This window comes from Oncorhynchus tshawytscha, linkage group LG04, assembly GCF_018296145.1.
Source record: "Oncorhynchus tshawytscha isolate Ot180627B linkage group LG04, Otsh_v2.0, whole genome shotgun sequence".
Classification (NCBI taxonomy): domain Eukaryota; kingdom Metazoa; phylum Chordata; class Actinopteri; order Salmoniformes; family Salmonidae; genus Oncorhynchus; species Oncorhynchus tshawytscha.
The window spans coordinates 22,945,623-22,965,433 of NC_056432.1; the positions used below are offsets into that span (position 1 = coordinate 22,945,623).

A 19,811-nucleotide genomic window follows, 5' to 3' on the forward strand; every position below is an offset into this window, starting at 1 on the left:
TTCAGTCCATAACAACAGTCATTTTAGTCACATAGTATAGAAAAGGTTAACAGTTAACATTCAGATATGCAGGAGAACAGTTTTTATATATGAGAGAGAGAGACGTTCTAGAAAATATATAATACAACAGGGACCCTTTTCACCATCTTTGTAGTGTTAAAATCCATTTAAAAAATACAACAAACCAGCCAGCTGGTTGGAAAACACAAACAAATCATGATCCTTCATAAGATCATGTTTGGAGACATCTACTAGTGTAAAAGTATGTTGAATATGTATGCCCAAATCCGAGAACAACACCTAGCTTCTTACCTCTGGTGTTTGCACCAAATAACCATCAAATGGGTTTAGAACTTATAGCATATAAAACTTCCCGAAACTGCTACACCTATCCAGTTCCTTGAGATCTTTATTTACAAAAAAATGGACAGAATAGGAGATGTCTGTTTTTTGGGGACATAATCTTCACTCGTTTCCTTCTCAAACCCCATTGGAAGAGAAGGTCAGAAGGGAGGGACCTCTGGCTTTCTCATCCAATGGGTTTTGAGAAGGAAACGAGTGGACGAGGGGAGAGGAATCCTGGGAGTATGCCATTGAGATAGTTGGTTGAAGAAAAGAGACTGATCCCTCAGTAAGCCATTTCTCCACAAGAGGGAGCCAAAGTACTACAGTCTAAATTGGACAAACACCAGTCAGACAGTGCTGAGGACTTTCTCCATCACCAGGTCTCTTTCAGTGGTGACGAGACTAGCACAGTCATCACAGAGAGGGTCTGGTGCCTTGGGTCATGTAAGGGAAAAATACATTACAGCGTATAAAAAAATGTATTGGTATTTTCTTTAAAGTACTACATTTGTCCGATAGTTATTCATATTTGTGTAACCTGTGCAGTACGGTCCTCCTCATGGCTCCCAGCTCAGCCAGTGCTCCAGGATGACTGCATTATATTTTTAGAGTTAGTCCACAAGCTTCATTGCAGAGGCCTCAATTAAAATCAATCTTCACCAGTCGTAATGGCTCTCTATCACCACTTGCTCATAGACACCAGCACACACCCTGAAAGAATGAAAAGTGGCAGAGTAAGACCTGTGTGTGCGTTTGATGTATTATTATTGTGTGTGCGTGTGTCCTTTCTGGTTTCTCACCTGTTACTGCGCAGTAACCCATTCAGGGATGTGGTGCCGTCTCTACTGACAAACAGTCGCAGGTTACTGTCTGAGGAGGAAATAAACACACCAAGAGACAAATGAAACAGTACAAAAGAGACAAGTTATGTAAAAAAAAAAAGAGCCCCCCCAAAAATGTAGTGGACAAGTGAAAGGGCAGGGTGAGGTTGGGGCTCCATACCTTCAGTGTTACTTATGTCAGCAAAGTTCTGGCTCTGGATGATCTTTTCAACAATATCGTCAGCATCGATGCGGGTGTCATTCACCCAGGAGGGATGGCTCTCCACGGAATCCTGCTTCCTCCTGTCACAGGGTGGAGGGAAAAGGCCCAGTCAACAGTGGATAAACAGCAGTCATACAAATAGCAATAGTGTTCCACTGACAGTTCCACTCATCAAAACAGTTCCAATGTTTTGACAATCTATGAAAACAAACACATTTAGCTAAACACATCTGGTGAGTGGAAGGCCTTGCCTGGGGGGTCTGTTGGATGGCAAAACGGGCCGAGGGGGTCGAGGGGGTCTCCCTGGCTTCTCTCCCTCTGTTGGAGTGTCTACTGTCACACTGAGGCCCCCAGATGTGCCGCTTCCTGTGGAGGTGTTCCTCCTGTGTGTGAGGTCAGACATACTAGAGGAGCAGGAGTGCTCTGTGCTGCAGCCTGGGGGACAAGACATTTACATTACAGACTTAGGTGCAAATACCAACAAACAAAAAAACTCTGGAGAGGAAAGATGGGGAACGTGAACCCACACACCTGAGATCCTGCTCAGCTGGCTGGCATAGCTGGAGTTACGAGAGTGGCCCGACTGGAATACTTCCTCTGGGCTAGCTGCCTGGGTCTGGTCTGACTCCTCTGGAAGACCTGACACCAAACAGAGCCACACCTCAATTAGTTAGAGTCCCTCACCATGTGTCCCATACCTAGGTTAACTGTTTAGTGGTGATGGATTATCATAACATACCCACTGTTACCAGGTTTGAGCGGATCCACGTGCCCTGTCGTACCTGAGCTGATGATCGAGGGCCTGGGCTTCATGGACCGGCCCAGAGAAGTGGGCCGGTTAGGGGTTCCAGTGCCCTCCCCCTTACAGTCCAGCTGCAGGACATGGTCCTGGCCTGAGATGGAGATGGACTTGGCTGTGCTGGGGGCACTGCAAAAAAACATGACTGGTCAGTCCACATTATACTGTGCAATGTTAAGTTTGCTTGATGGGCTAATTGACTCCCCATTGGGGGGTGCCAGAGTCACATTTTCTAAATGCATGAAGATGAAAGATAGATCAGAGATTTGAACATGTCAGGTCACTCACGTTTTAAAGCACGGATCTCCAGATAGGAGGGCCATCCCAATAGTCACCTTCAGAGAAAATCCAGACAAATTCTACTTTTATTACAATAAGAACATGTAAAAAGTAGCAAGTAATGTTTGCACTAGCTACAGTATATTTTTTTATTTTACCTTTAACTAGGCAAGTCAGTTAAGAACAAATTCTTATTTTCAACTGCCTGTTCAGGGGCAGAATGACATATTTGTACCTTGTCAGCTCGGGGATTTGAACTTGCAACCTTCCGGTTACTATTCCAACACTAACCACTATGCCATCCTGTGGCCCCAGAATGCCACAGATCATCAATATCAAAGTTCAGTTGAGGTGCTGCGCATCAACAGCCCTGGGTGATCAGTGGAACGAGGGGTCCTTTACCACAATACAAAGTCACTAAGTATAAACTATGTCAGTTGTTCTGCACAACCAAACAAAACCCAACCCTGACAAAGTCCCAAAGTCAATAGTCTTGACTCCTGCCCACCCTAGCACAGTCCCTTGCCTTCAGTATGGAGTTGTCCTGCCTAGTATTCTTGGTGTCGTATCCCTCCAGCAGACAACAGCGGACTGCAGAGCCCGAGCCAGCGAACTCTGCCATGTTGAGGTCAGTAAAACCCAGCTGAGGGAGAAAGAACAGTTACTTTCACCACAGTGGTTTTAAACCTGCATATACTGTGAGGTAGCCATGATATTTAACATTTAGGTTTTCTAGCCCTAAGGGACTGGATATAGAGATATATTTTGTTTGAATCTTATCCAAGAGGAGCCTAATTTCCTTTTCTCCAGGTTCAATTTCGTCAAAGCTATTGTTTACAGATGTGTGTATTTAAGGAAGCCCATTTCCAAAGAGGAAAGGGGTTTTATTTAGCTTAAGGAAATCCATAAGCATAGCATGAGAAAACACAGGAAGGGTCCCTGGCTACCTGAGAGAGTGCATCATCTATAAACTTTCCCCAGCTTTATTTGAAGTTCATTTCCAATGAACAAAAATATAAATGCAACATGCAAAGTGTTGGTCCCATGTTTAAATGTAATAAATGATCTCAGAAATGTTCCATAAGCACAAAGAGTTTATTTCTCCTAAATTGTGTGCACAAATTTGTTAACATCCCTGTTAGTGAGCATTTCTCCTCGCCCAAGATAATCCATCCACCTGAAAGATGTGGCATATCAAGAAGCTGATTAAATAGCATGATCATGACATACTGTAGGTGCACCTTGTGCTGGGGACAATAAAAGGCCAGTAAAATGTACAGTTGTCACAACACAATGCCACAGATGTCTCAAGTTTTGAGGAAGAGTGCAATTGGCATGCTGACTGCAGGAATGTCCACCAGAGCTGTTGCCAGATAATTTAATGTTCATTTCTCCACCATAAGAAACCTCTGTCATTTTAGAGAATTTGGCAGTACGTACAACCGGCTTCAGACCCGCGGACCTTGTGTAACCATGCCAGCCCAGGACCTCCACATCCGGCTTCTTCACCTGCGGGCTCGTCTGAGACCAGCCACCTGGACAGCTGATGAAACTGTGGGATTGCACAACCAAAGGATTTCTGCACAAACTTTCAGAAATTGTCTCTGGGAAGCTCATCTGTGTCCTCATCCTCCTCACCAGGGTATTGACCTGACTGCACGTCGGCATTGTAACCAACTTCAGTGGGCAAATGTTCACCTTCTATGGCCACTGGTATGCTGGAGAAGTGTGCTCTTCACAGATGAATACTGATTTTAACTGTACCGCATCATGTGGACAAGTAGTTTGCTGATGTCAACGTTGTGAACAGAGAGCCCCACGGTGATGGTGGGGTTATGGTATGGGTAGGCATAAGCTATGGACAACAAACACAATTGCATTTTATCGATGGCAATTTGAATGCACAGAGATACCGTGACGAGACCCTGAGGCCCATTGTCGTGCCATTCATTCGCCACCATCACCTCCTGTTTCAGCATGTCGCAAGGATCTGTACACAATTCCTGGAAGCTGAAAATGTCCCAGTTCTTCCATGGCCTGCATACTCACCAGACATGTCACCCATTAAGCACGTTTGAGATGGTCTGGATCGACGTGTACGACAGTGTTTTCCAGTTTCCGCCAATATCCAGCAACTTGGCACAGCCACTGAAGAGTGGCACAAAATTCCACAGGACACAATCAACAGCCAGATCAATCAACAGCTATGCGAAGGAGATGTCGCTCTGCATGAGCCAAATGGTGGTCACAACAGACACTGACTGGGTTTCTGATCCACTCCCCTACATTTAAAATATATATATCTGTGACCAACAGATATCTGTATTCCCAGTCGTGTGAAATCCATAGATTAGGGCCGAATGAATTGATTTAAAATGACTGATTTCCTTATATGAACTGTAACTCTGTAAAATCTTTGAAATTATTGCATGTTGAGTTTATATTTTTGTTCAGTATAGTTTACTCAACTTATACATAGTGCCAAAGTTGTAGCTTGTGTTTGTAGAAGTGGGGTGACTAATGTGAATGTTTAAAATGTCTTAACAGCAGTGTTGATGTGTGTTGACATCAGGCTACAGTAAATTGTAATGTGTTCGTGGATATAGGGTGGGATGCTCAGGAGGAGTGGGCTCTTACCTTTGAATATGTTTTTCCTCCTTTGAGTTCCTGTAGTGAAAACAGGAAAAGGGAGATGACTACTGAGCATTGACAGTCTGGCACACAGTGGAGTGTGTGTGTTTAACACTGATCTATGATCAGATTACAGAGGCTACAGAGTTTACACTATCAGGGGTGTGAATAATGAATGGAAAGATAAATAACCCAGTGGTACAGGCAGGAAACGGTAGTCCCTGATGTTCACAGACAAAGAGATAACAGCAAAGAGCTGTGTGTTGCTTAGACAGGTCCCCCAAAAGTCAGACAGACCTTCCGCACAGAGACCCGACAGATGGCGGGATCCAGCACTCCAGTCGTGGGGTTGGTGCTCATTTTACACACAAAGGTAAACCTCTTCTTCCAGCAAACACAGTTCTCCTGAACCTCCTCTCTGTAGGACAAGAGGACAGGAATCAGAGCGGGCATGGCACGACAGTACAGCTACATAAACCTCAATAAACCTCAATTAGTGTCAAGGGAGTTAATGACAGTCATTACGGTTTGAGTGGTCTCACAATGAGAAGTTACTAATTCGACGGCACATAAGACATCACTTGTGCTTTGGCCCTCGCTCTTCAACGTTTTGCTCCAGTTTTAGTGAAAGCAAACTTGTTGTTGAGGAAACGGTGAACAATAGCCTGTGGGCTTCTGTAAAAACAGAGGTCACATTGTAAATAGGCCAGTGTCTGACGTCACCCTGTCCGTCCATACATTCAGGGAAATGGCTGAGTACACAGAGAAGGACGGTTGATGTAAAAACAGTTCTGGTGATAATCTGTCTACTTCCCATTTTAACTCACTTCATACTCTCCCCTTCCCAACTGAACTGAATGTAACCATTGTCAGTATTAGTCATGTGCCTGGACCCAGCCACTCAGAATGCACAGGAGTAACTCAAGTGAATCCAGGGCTTAATGTGGACTCTAGAAATAATGAATAACTTACAGAGCATGAGGAGCTAGTGTAAATTTACAGGGCTGGATATGCGTACTCATCATCTCCAATGTAAACAAACAGCCATGGATACACCCAAACTAACAGCGTACAGAGCAGAAGAGTAGGGAGGTGGACAGATCAGCCTGTTTACTGTAGTGTGTACCTATTGCCTTGTGGGAGTGCTCAAACAATCAGGTATTACCAGACTGCAGCTGACATCACCACAAAGCATACACAGTGAAACAGCCATCCTTCAGTTAAAACCCAAACACCCTTTAAGTGCAAAGGGTAAATCCATTTGAATTCAATCACTTTTTGACAGCACACTTTTTGATTTGAACGAAACCTTCCTTACATATTTAATTAACAATTGTATAAGTGCACAAAAAGTTACTTTCTGGACCTGATTGCCAAAACATTCAGGAGATAAGGTGTTCAAAGTTTAAAAACTTAGCATATTCAACCATACCATGAGACGTCCATGTCTCATCACTGGAAAACATAAACGGTTGAGTTTGATATCATTTAAAAGCTTACAAACAGAGTTGTCAAACTATTTTATAAAACTTTTTTTGTAACCTTTAATGACATTGATCTAAAAACACATAAATTCAGATGTTTTACATATTCGCATATGTTGGAGCTGAGACCCTATTTTACATCTAAGGTTTCTGTGTTGTGTGAATATGGGTGGGTGTCAAGTTTTGGCTGACACATTTTTTCAAATGGCACCACAAAGATAGTTTGAGGTCCACAGATCAGAGAACGTTGTCTTGAACGGGAACATCTGTTGTACATCATCTTGTCGATCCTCCATAGGAAACCTATTGAAATCATGAGAAATATAGACAATAGAATAGAAATGACTATTTAAGTTGACTTTCGACAGTGGACCGGCAGTCATCTTTGTGGTAGTAATTAGAAGTTAAAATTTCTATTCAATTTTAATGGTGTACCAGCTAAATTGCAGTGGTCTGAAGGGCTATGGTCTGTTCTATGAATTATATTTCTATGGTTGAAATAACACCCACCCTGTATTCAAGAGCATGTCGTGTCTCAACAGATGGCGGGCACAACACAAAAACCTCAGATGTGAAAAAGGGCCTAAGCTACAACATATGTGAATATGAAAATAAATCTGTACAATTGACGTTAACATGTCAAATATATTTTATTAAACGCGGTTTGTACGCTTTTAAAATGATATTAAACTCAACTGATGATCTTTTCTCGTAATGAAGACATGGATGTATCATGGCATGGTGGGGTATGCAAAATTATTTAACTTTATCTCCTGAATGTTTTGGCATTCAGGCTCAAAAGTTAACTGACTTATTTGGTTTAAATCAAAAGGGATCCTTTCAGAAAGTGATTGAATTCAAATGGATTTACCCAGAAGGCAGCAAATGCAGAATGCTTCCTGAGCAGTTGTACCAGCAGAGACGTACCTGGGACTATCCATAAGCACACTGTTTTTGAAATAAGCACAGGGGAGTACTTCGGCACTTTGGCAAGCAGCAGAAAAGAAACTCACTGCCATAGAGGTTGGGTGCAAAGAGTCAGAATTTGCCCCGTGAATTGCAGTCAGTTAGCACATGGTCCCTAACCAGCTGACACATTTCTTGTATTGACTATAGAGCTGCAGATGGGCTTCAGTAGTGGTGCGTAGTGGTTTGGCTCCTTGCAGGGCACAGGGCCAGGACATGTGTTCCTACTCCATGCCATGCAAGGGACTGGCATCATAGGATCATCTGCTCAAAGAAATGTTCCAGGGGAGCCACGTGATGCCTGCAGTACCTCTACATCAGGGACAGCATGTTCCCAAATGCACACACAGCTTTTACTATGCAGACCTTGAATATCAATGTCACACTTTAGGCATACCAGATACGGAAGAGGAAGCGAGACATCTTACTCGCTCCTTTTATCTGGTTCATATACAGCCAATTAACTAAGCAGACCCAGCTGCTATCACATTGGTGCCTATGGGAGCACCACCCCTTAAGTGATCATTTTTGAAGAGAAAAATATCCAGAAAATCACATTGTAGGATTTTTTATGAATTTATTTGCAAATTATGGTGGAAAATAAGTATTTGGTCACCTACAAACAAGCAAGATTTCTGGCTCTCACAGACCTGTAACTTCTTCTTTAAGAGGCTCCTCTGTCCTCCACTCGTTACCTGTATTAATGGCACCTGTTTGAACTTGTTATCAGTATAAAAGACACCTGTCCACAACCTCAAACAGTCACACTCCAAACTCCACTATGGCCAAGACCAAAGAGCTGTCAAAGGACACCAGAAACAAAATTGTAGACCTGCACCAGGCTGGGAAGACTGAATCTGCAATAGGTAAGCAGCTTGGTTTGAAGAAATCAACTGTGGGAGCAATTATTAGGAAATGGAAGACATACAAGACCACTAATAATCTCCCTCGATCTGGGGCTCCACGCAAGATCTCACCCCGTGGGGTCAAAATGATCACAAGAACCAAGAACCACACGGGGGGACCTAGTGAATGACCTGCAGAGAGCTGGGACCAAAGTAACAAAGCCTACCATCAGTAACACACTACGCCGCCTGGGACTCAAATTCTGCAGTGCCAGACGTGTCCCCCTGCTTAAGCCAGTACATGTCCAGGCCTGTCTGAAGTTTGCTAGAGAGCATTTGGATGATCCAGAAGAAAATTGGGAGAATGTCATGTGGTCAGATGAAACCAAAATATAACTTTTTGGTAAAAACTCAACTCGTCGTGTTTGGAGGACAAAGAATGCTGAGTTGCATCCAAAGAACACCATACTGTGAAGCATGGGGGTGGAAACATCATGCTTTGGGGCTGTTTTTCTGCAAAGGGATCAGGACGACTGATCCGTGTATAGGAAAGAATGAATGGGGCCATGTATCGTGAGATTTTGAGTGAAAACCTCCTTCCATCAGCAAGGGCATTGAAGATGAAATGTGGCTGGGTCTTTCAGCATGACAATGATCCTAAACACACCGCCCGGGCAACGAAGGAGTGGCTTCGTAAGAATAATTTCAAGGTCCTAGAGTGGCCTTAGCCAGTCTCCAGATCTCAACCCAATAGAAAATCTTTGGAGGGAGTTGAAAGTCCGTGTTGCCCAGCAACAGCCCCAAAACATCACTGCTCTAGAGGAGATCTGCATGGAGGAATGGGCCAAAATACCAGCAACAGTGTGTGAAAACCTTGTGAAGACTTACAGAAAACATTTGACCTCTGTCATTGCCAACAAAGGGTATATAACAAAGTATTGAGAAACGTTTGTTATTGACCAAATACTTATTTTCCACCATCATTTGCAAATAAATTCATAAAAAAATCCTACAATGTGATTTTCTAGATTTTTTTTTTCTCATTTTGTCTGTCATAGTTGAAGTGTACCTATGATAAATTACAGGCCTCGCTCATCTTTTTAAGTGGGAGAACTTGCACAATTGGTGGCTGATTAAATACTTTTTTGCCCCACTGTAAGAGATGTGATCCAACCTTCCACATAGTAAATATAGAGGACTGTTTAAGTTGATAACGTTTTTCCCTCCTCTAGTATGGTTTCGGTTCCAAAACCAGCTAGGGTGTGTTAGGCCAATTTGGCAGGAAAGAAATCCTGTTGCTTACTTAAGAAACTGCTGCTTTGTATTACAAAAACAGATTCCAACAATTTGATTGGCTCTAAAACCTTTAGTCATAGAAGGGCTATACAGACTCCAACAAATTGCATGTCTATAAAACCTTTGGTCATACTTAAATGTTGTTTAAAATGCATTAGACATCCCCATTTCCACTCTTAATGATTATTCATTTACAGTCTATAATTGCAATGAAACACATTTTATGCAAGTATTGTAGCTCACTGCCATTTTAGATTTTTTTCCTCACATAGGTTCTTTATATAGTTGTCTCTTTGTTTTGCATTCCTTGGTTCTTTGCCACACACATACTTCTCAAGTTCTTACCAAGAGCGCCACGCTAATCACTGCCCACCCCCCTCAATAAGTCTCAAACGTTCTCAGCCACATTCCATAAAGCAGGTGGTTTTATTAAACTGCCATGGCAACCACACACACCTCAAATCCAACTACAATGTTGAATCAAAACAGGAGTGAATGAGTTAGAGCACTGAGGGGAGAGAGGATGGTCAAAAATAGAAAACTGAAATATTACATTTACAAACAAGTATTCAGAACCTTTACTCAGTAGTTTGTTGAAGCACCTTTGGCAGCAATTGCAGCTTTGAGTCTTCTTCGGTATGACGCTACAAGCTTGGCACACCTGTATTTGGGAAGGTTCTCCCATTCTTCTCTGTAGATCCTCTCAAGCTCTGTCAGGTTGGATGGGGAGCGTCACTGCACAGCTATTTTCAGATCTCTCCAGAGATGTTAGATCGGATTCAAGTCCAAGCTCTGGCTGGGCCACTCAACAACATTCAGAGACTTGTCCCGAAGCCACTCCTGCATTGTCTTGGCTGTGTGCTTAGTGCTCTTGAGCAGATTTTCATCAAGGATCTCTCCGTACTTTGCTTCGTTCACCTTTCCCTCGATCCTGACTAGTCTCCCAGTCCTTGCTGCTGAAAAAAATCCCCACAGCATGATGCTGCCACCACCATGCTTTACAGTAGAGATTTACTCCAGATGTGACGCTTGACATACAGGCAAAAAAATTCAATCTTGGTTTCATCAGACCAGAGAATCTTGTTTCTCATGTTCTGAGAGTCCTTTAGGTGCCTTTTGGCAAACTACAATCAGGCTGTCATGTGCATTTTACTAAGGAGTGACTTCCACCTGGGCACTCTACCATAAAGAGCTGATTGGTGGAGTGCTGCAGAGATGGTTGTCCTTCCAGAAGGTTCTCCCATCTCCACAGAGAAACTCTGGAGCTGTCAGAAAGACCATTGGGTTCTTGGTCACCTCCCTGACCAAGGCCCTTCTCCCCTGATTGCTCAGTTTGGCCTTGCGGCCAGGTCTAGGAAGAGTCTTGGTGGTTCTAAACTTCTTCCATTTAAGAATGATGGAGGCCACTGTTCTTGGGGACTTTCAATGCTGCATAAATTGTTTGGTACCCTTCCCCAGATCTGTGCCTCAACACAATCCTGTCTCAGAGCTCTACGGACAATTCCTTCGACCTCATGGCTTGGACAAAAATATATTTCTCTCCAATTTTGAGCACAAATTTCTTTACCAGCCTGTTAGTGAGTATTTCTCCTTTGCCAATATAGTTCATCCACCTGACACGTGGCATATCAATAAGTTGATTAATAAATCCTCTCTGGGATAGGCGTCCTACCTGTCGACAACTTCCGGTGAAATTGGAGGGCACGCAAATCAAATAAATAATCATAAAAATTATGGATATTAAACATCTAGGTATCTTATATCGGTTAAAAGCTTAAATTCTTGTTAATCTAACTGCATTGTCCAATTTACAATAGGCTTTACAGAAAAAGCATGCCATGCGATTGATTGAGGACGGCAAACCATAAAATCTTCATAAAATCACAAATAGCGATTAAATATTAATTTACTTTTTGAAAATCTTCCTCTGATTTGTAATCCCAAGGGTCCCAGCTACAACATGCATGGTAGTTTTGTTAGATAAAATCTTTCTTTATATCCCAAAAAGTCTGTTTAGTTGGCGCCATCGATTTGAGTAATCCACTCATTCAACATGCAGAGAAAGGAATCCAAAAAGCTCTCTCTAAAACAAGTCAAAATACAGTTTTATTTAATCCTCAGGTACCCAAAATGTAATTAAACTATAATATTTCATACAGAAATAAGTATGTTCAATAGAAAAGTAAAATTAACAAGTGCACACACAGACTGATTTCCAACTCTGACTCCCAGTACCAAAACTAAATTCTTCCTCGTTTGGGAAGAAACAAGCCTGAAATCCTGAACAAAGACTGTTGACATCTAGTGGATGCCATAGGATTTGCAATGTGGGAGCTGGAATTGCATAGGCCCCATAGCTTTCCATTGAAAGAGCATGGGCTCTCCAAAACAATTTGTGTTATAGTCTCACGCATTATTTTAACATTTCAACAAACTTCAAAGTGTTTTCTATCCAATGGTACCAATTATATGCATATCCTGGCTTATGGGCCTGAGTAACAGGCAGTTTACTTTGGACACGTCAGTCAGACAGGAAGTGGAGAAAAATAGACCCAAGCCTGTTTAAACAGCATGATCATTAAACAGGTGCAGTTTGTGCTGGGGGACAATAAAAGGCCACTAAAATGTGAAGTTTCGTCACAGAACACAACACTAGATGTCTCAACTTGAGGGAGCGTGCAATTGCTCATTTCTCTACCATCGTTTTAGAGAATTTGGCAGTGCATCCAACAGGCCTCACAACCACAGACCACGTGTAACCACACCAGCCAAGAACCTCCACATGCAGCTTTTCACATGCGGGGGGCTGAGAAGTATTTCTGTCTTTAATAAAACCCTTTTGTGGGGGAAAATGTATTCTGATTGACTGGGCCTGACTACCCATGGCTGCACCCCTGCCCAGTCATGTGAAATCCATAGATTAGGGACTAATTCATTTATTTCAATTGACTGATTTCCTCATACGAACTGTAACTCAGTAAAATCTTTTAAATTGTTGCATGTTGCGTTTATATTTTTGTTCAGTATGTTTCAGGCAACAACAGAACAAAGGGAGTTCTGTACTCCCCAGGCCCTATGATAACACACAATCTCTATTGGCAGGGTAGCCTAGTGGTTAGAGTGTTGGACTAGTAACCGAAAGTTAGAAGTTTGGTCCAAATCAGATGTTAAGTACTATATTTATTGAATATTATATGAATCCTATAAATGAAAATAAGGTGGGGGGGGTGTTCTCTGGACATCTAGGACAAATACGCTGATGACCTCAGATCCAAGAGACATAACACATGTCCCCCTAAATCTCGTTTATGTGCGGCTACCTTTCATCTTTAGGTCAGTGTGTGAAGTCACACACCCCTCTACCAAACACTGAAAGCCCCAGAGGAGCATCCCTTTCCTCCCCAGCCTACTCTAAAACAAACACTCCCAGATCAAATACCAGAATCCTTTTGTGTTCCCATTTATATTACTAAAGTAAACAATGACCTAGGTTCTAAACAATGACCTAGGTTCTAACCCTTGGAAACCCGGACCCAGTTTTACTTGCGTGAACATTAAGCAGTGGTTAGGACAGCCCAAGGAAACCCCTAATAGCATTTCTGAAGAAAACAAATCAACACTCCTTGCAATAGTTATGCAATGTTTCATATATGTAACATCGGGTAGAAAGGGGTGCAAACCATCCAGTTTCAACAATATCTATTTCTGCATTGTGAACTGCTTACACTAAAATGTAAACATTAATCAAGAAATCTAACTCATTATTTCTGAAACCCAAGTTATAAAAGCAGTATCATATATATTGCACAAGTTGTTAATCTTCAGTGTGTCCTTATTTGTGCACTGCAAAATTTCCATGAGCCCCGATACTTACACTATTCAAAACTTCCCACTCTCATTGGTGTCTGTCAGATATGTTACAGTTAAGGGCAGTTTGCTCACTTTTTTTGTGTGTAAATTGGGACCCATAGACAGTTGACACTCAACTATATCTTTAATAAAGAAATCCAGACTAAATGTAGATGTTTATTATTTGACGTGATATACATATAAAGCATCATAAAGATGTTAGCCCTTAATCATGACTCAGTTCATTATACATTTACACATTCTGTTACATTACAGCGTTATTCTAAAATGTATCAAATTTAGACATTTTTGTAAATGTATAAAATAAAAAATACTGAAATACCTTATTTACCTAAGTATTCAGACCCTTTGCTATGAGACTCAAAAATGGAGCTCAGGTGCATCCCGTTTCCATTGATCATCCTTGTGATGTTGCTACAACTTTGGTGGAGTCCACCGGTAGTAAATTCAATTGATTGGACATGATTTGTAAAGGCACACACCTGTCTATATAAAGCTCCCACAGTTGACAGTGCACATCAGAGCAAAAACCAAGCCATGAGGTCGAAGGAATTGTCCGAGAGCTCAGACAGAATTGTGTTGAGGCACAGATCTGGGGAAGGGACCCAAAACATTTCAACAGCTTTGAAGGTCCCTAAGAACACAGTGGCCTCCATCATTCTTAAATGGAAGCTTGCAACCTCCAATCTTCCTAGAGCTGGCCGCCCGGCCAAACTGTGCAATCGGGGGAGAAGGGCCGTGTTCAAGGATGTGACCAAGAACCTGATGGTCACTGACAGAGCTCCAGAGTTCCTAAGTGGATATGGGAGAATCATCTCTGCAGCACTCCACAAAATCAGGCCTTTTTGTTAGAGTGGCCAGATGGAAGCCGTTCCTCAGTAAAAGGCACATGACAGCCTGTCTGGAGTTTGCCAAAAGGTACTTAAAGGACTCAGACCATGAGAAACAAGATTCTCTGGTCTGATGAAACCAAGACTGAACTCTTTCTGAATGTCCTTGAGTGGCCCAGCCAGAACCCAGACTTGAACTCTATCATCTCTGGAGAGACCTGAAAATAGCTGTGCAATGATGCTCCCCATCTGACAGAGCTTAAGAGGATCTGTAGAGAAGAATGTCAAGGTCTGAATACTTTCCGAATGCACTAAGTAATTTGACAAAGGTGTCTTCTGTACAAGGGATTTCTGTTTGAGCATTAACACGTGAAGCTTGCAGTACGGTTTTGTAAGCCCAAGGACTTTTTTTTTTTTTTGCTAATCTGAACTAGGTTAAAATTGATACAACTTTTATAGGGTTATTGTTCCCACCCGGCCATATCTCCATGTTGCAGCGCGGGTTTACGGAAGACAGAGGGACCACCTGTGCTAATAAGCTATCTAGCATGCTCCGAACACCTGTGTGTAATGGAAGAAGGCCACCAGAAACGAAAAACACTGTCAGCAGCAACTGTGATCAAGTCGGTTAAGTGTACAGTAAGTGTATATTTTGCATTTATGAAATGATTTTGATATGATATTAAAGTGCTTTATGTTTCTATAACCGTATCGCAATTGAGAATCGATTCACGTTTAGATGGAGTATTTGGCTGTCTTGGCTGCGAGAGCCAGACTACCTCTGAAAATAACATACAAGGTACTTGGACCTTAAAACTAGTAAGGGATAGGCGGGACGCAAATGTCTCAACTGGCCAATTGCCAGGGAAAATGCAGAGCGCCAGATTCAAACAAAATACTATCAAATTCAAACTATCATTTAATCACACATACAAAATACTCAATTAAAGCTACACACGTTGTGAATCCAGCCAAAATGTCAGATTTTAAAAATGCTTTTCGGTGAAAGCATAAGAAGCTATTATCTGATAGCCTGCACCATCTGCACCAGCAGTAAACAAAGGAGTTAGCATATTTCAACCCTGCAAGCGCTACACAAAACGCTGAAATAAAATATAAAACATGCATTACCTTTGACGAGCTTCTTTTGTTGGCACTCCAATATGTCCCATAAACAGAACAATTGGTCCTTTTGTTCGATTAATTCCGTCCATATATATCCAAAATGTCCATTTATAAAGCGTGTTTGATCCAGAAAAAAACAACTTACAAAATACGCAACGTCACTACAAAATATTTCAAAAGTTGGCTATAAACTTTGCCAAAATATTTCAAACTACTTTTATAATACAACTTTAGGAATTTTTAAATGTTAATAAATCGATAAAATTGTAGACGGGGCAATCTGTGTTCAATACAGGAATGAAAACAAACCAGCGCCACTTTTCACGTCTTGCGCAACTCACAAAAGTGTACCCAGTTCCTAGTTGGCCTACTTCTTCATTGCACAAAGGAATAACCTCAACCAAATTCCAAAGACTGGTGACATCCGGCGGAAGCGGTAGGAACTGAAAACAGGTTCCTAAGAAATATCCCTTGGCAATAACAACTTGGGGTACAGAGAGAGGGGAAAAAATTATTCTGAACAGTTAGTCCTCGGGGTTTTGCCTGCTACATAAATTCTGTTATACTCACAGACATGATTCAAACAGTTTTAGAAACTTCAGAGTGTTTTCTATCCAAATCTATGAATAATATGCATATCTTATATTCTTGGCATGAGTGGCAGGAAGTTTAAATTGGGCACGAAATTTATCCAAAAGTGAAAATTATGCCCCCTAGCCCCAAGAGGTTTTTAAGGAGTAACGTAGGCTCCTTAAGAGTACATATTGGGCTACATAAAGTGTGGTTTGCATCACTGAACGACCGCAACAAGAATTAAGTGGCTATACTTTGGCAAAAATAAATATTTTGCTTAAAAATGTATTCTGGTATCTCTGGAAATCTAATGAGCATTTTGCATGCATTGAATTTTAGATTAATTTTAATTTTAACATTTTAATTTTTTATTAATTACAAAATGTTTATTAGGATCTCATCTAGAAGAGTGGTGTTATTTTATCATTTGATCTCGTACAGGCACGTTGCCAGGTGTTTAAAGACACTTACGTGTATGTAACATTGGGCGTTAAAGGGTTTTTAATTACGGCTGTATCAATGACTTGGCATATTCAAGCCTTTGATTTGTTTTTCAGCTATACAGCAGCACTGACATTTGTTTACTATACATTAATGGCAATATGTCAATTCTTCCATAGTAGTGGTCATGCCCAATGCATATGCGTTTTGCCGGATGTCTAGGCCGCATTTTCCGTACTTGACACACGTGCTTCGCTTTTCAACTAGCTAAAAGCTAGCTAGTTGGAGTCTGTGTGTACTTCTGTTTGTAGCACTGCACGGTAAAGCAACGCATAAGTTGAAAACATTGAACGCATGCGGTACACAGAACGCACTGCAGCCCAGTGCGGCATCCCCAACGTAGTGTTGCGGACTGCTGCATTGACAATGAATGACTACCGCCGGAACACAAAGAGTTTGATGCATCTGATGGACATGAGGCTTTGTACCAGATGAAAACACTTTGCGTTCCAGCGGAAGTCATTCATCTGGCAAAACAAAACCTATATGATTCTGGTGGACATCTGGCATAAAGCCGGTTCTTATGCGACACAGCTGCGGCCACGTATAGAAGTAGATGACAGCGCATCACAGTGCAATCTAAAAGAGCTACACACATGCAAGAGGAATTTCTCACTCGATACAAAGGTTTCAGAATATTCTGTTTTTTTATGAACCACCTGCAACTGAACAGAGTAGATATGATTTTCTTCCGAATCGAACTAAGAAAGTATCAGCAAGAACAGGTTAGTTGAAATTGCTTCTGACCCTTTCTACTCGCCAAGGTATAATGGCTACTATGGAAGAAGAACATACCATCATTTTAATGTATAGCTAGGTTTGCTATAAAAGCTGAAGGATGGTTGGCTAACCAGTCTCAAGATCATAGGATGGAGCTATGGATTAAATCAAACTTTGTCACATGCACCAAATACAAGAAGTGTACACTTTACCATGAAATGCTTACTTACAAACCCTTACCTCTTCTTGAACTGCACTGTTGGTTAAAAAAAGATTTACCAAGTAGACTAAAATAAAAAGTAACACAATAAGAATAACGAGGCTATATACAGGGGGCAGAGTCCGTGTGCAGGGGTACACATTAGCTGAGCTAATTTGTACATGTAGTTGGGGGTGAAGTGACTATGCATAGATAAAACAGCGAGTAGCAGCAGTGTACTGGTGGGGGGGGGGTCAGTCAATGTCTGGTGGCAATTTTATTAATTGTTCAGCAGTCTTATGGTTTGGGAAAAGAAGCTGTTGAGGAGCCTTTTGGTCCTAGACTTGGCGCTTCGGTACCGCTTGCAGTGCGGTAGCAGAGAAAAGTCTATAACTTGGGTGATTGGAGTCTCCGCCAATTTTATGGGCTTCCCTCTGGCACTGCCTATTGTATAGGTCCTCAATGGCAGGAAGCTTGGCCCCAGTGATGTACTGGGCCGTTCCCACTACCCTCTGTAGCGCCTTACGGTCAGATGCCGGGCAGTTTCCATACCAGGCAGGGATGCAACCGGTCAGGATGCTCTCGATGGTGCAGCTGTAGAACCTTTTGAGAGTCTGGGGACCCACGTCAAATCTTTTCGGTCTCCTGAGGGGGAAATGGTTTTGTCGTGCCTTCTCAACGACTGTCTTGGTATGTCAGGTCCATGATAGTTCGTTGGTGATGTGGACACCAAGGAACTTGAAACTCTCGACCCGCTCCACTACAGCCCCGTTGATGTTATTGGGGGCCTGTTCGGCCCACCTTTTCCTGTAGTTCACAATCAGCTCCTTTGTCTTGCTCACATTAAGGGAGAGGTTGCTGTCCTGGCACGACACTGCCAGTTCTGACCTCCTCCCTATAGGCCGCATCATCGTTGTCGGTGATCAGGCCTACCACTTGTCTCGTCAGCAAACTTAATGATGGTGTTGGCCACAGAGTCGTGGGTGAACAGGGAATACAGGTGGGGACTAGGAACACACCCCTGAGGGGCCTCAGTGTTAAGGATCAGCATGGCAGACGTGTTGTTGCCTACTCTTACCACCTGGGGGCGGCCCATCAGGAAGTCCAGGATCCAGTTGCAGAGGGAGGTGTTTAGTCCCAGCGTCCTTAGCTTAGTGATGAGCTTTGAGGGAACGTTGAGCTGTAGTCAATGAACAGCATTCTCACATAGGTGTTCCTTTTGTCCAGGTGACAAAGGGCAGTGTGGTGTGCAATAGAGATTGCATAATCTGTGGATCTGTTGGGGCGGTATGCGAATTGGAGTGGGGCTAGGGTGTCCGGGAGGATGCTGTTGATGTGAGCCATGACCAGCCTTTCAAAGCACTTCATGGCTACCAACGTAAGTGCCACGGGGCGGTAATCATTTAGGCAGGTTACCTTCGCTTCCTTGGACACAGGGACTATGGCGGTCTGCTTGAAACATATTACAGACTCAGTCAGGGACGACACTTGACAGTTGGTCCACACATGCTTTGAGTATACGTCCTGGTAATCCATCTGGCCCAGCAGCTTTGTGAATGTTGACCTGTTTAAAGGTTTTGTTCACATCGGTACCGAGAGAGCGTTATCAGTCATCCAGAACAGCTGGTGCTCTCATGCATGTTTCAGTGTTGCTTGCCTCGAAGCAAGCATAAAAGGAATTTAGCTTGTCTGGTAAACTTTCGTCACTGGGCAGCTCGCGTCTGGATTTCCCTTTGTAATCCTTAATAGGATGTAATGCTAGGGTTGCACAATTCCAGGAACTTTCAATAAAATGTCCTGGTTTTCCAGAAATCCTGGTTGGAGGTTTCCGGACATTCTAATTATCCTTCAACCAGGATTTTGGGTAAAACAGGGAATATATTTTAAGTTCCTGGAATTTTGCAACCCTACCAATGACGGACATAAATCCAACAATGTTAGACATACTTTGAAATTATTTGTACACAGACATTGTTTACTAACAATGCAGTAAAAACAAAGTTATGCTGGGGTAAGAGTGGTATGAGGCATTTAAAAAGTTAACATTATGACAGCAGTTTGGTAATAGTTTGCTATATTGCCCATGCGGCATGCACACAGCGAACACAAAGCAACATTCTACCTTGATGAAGTTGCAACAAAGTCTCCACTGTCCAACAATCTCAGCTTGCAGAACAATACCCCGTTGACGAAAGGCACTGCAGTCAGCTCCTCCAATGTCAAATGTGTCTGAAACTTGAATTTCTTCTTTTTCGCAAAAAAAGCCATTGAAGGGTTTGTAATGGACCTGTAAACAATGACAAA

General features: G+C 42.4%; 1 protein-coding gene across 5 annotated transcripts in view; it reads right to left on the reverse strand.

Moving 5' to 3' along the window:
- Positions 1-19,811, reverse strand: part of LOC112248335 (protein FAM102A) — a 25,796-nt gene continuing 5,985 nt past the window's right edge. For 3 of the 5 annotated variants that reach the window (XM_024417267.2, XM_024417264.2, XM_024417263.2), the window contains 11 exons: positions 19,630-19,794; positions 5,396-5,516; positions 5,105-5,134; positions 2,976-3,110; positions 2,477-2,523; positions 2,172-2,317; positions 1,921-2,028; positions 1,641-1,824; positions 1,348-1,469; positions 1,146-1,215; positions 1-1,056 (listed from right to left, as the gene is read on the reverse strand). In XM_024417267.2, coding sequence (XP_024273035.1) covers positions 1,002-1,056; positions 1,146-1,215; positions 1,348-1,469; positions 1,641-1,824; positions 1,921-2,028; positions 2,172-2,317; positions 2,477-2,523; positions 2,976-3,110; positions 5,105-5,134; positions 5,396-5,516; positions 19,630-19,794 — 1,183 coding nt within the window. In that variant the 3' untranslated portion in view covers positions 1-1,001. The remainder of the gene's footprint in view (positions 1,057-1,145; positions 1,216-1,347; positions 1,470-1,640; positions 1,825-1,920; positions 2,029-2,171; positions 2,318-2,476; positions 2,524-2,975; positions 3,111-5,104; positions 5,135-5,395; positions 5,517-19,629; positions 19,795-19,811) is intronic. The other 2 variants (XR_002953213.2, XM_024417265.2) reach the window with 2 other exon arrangements.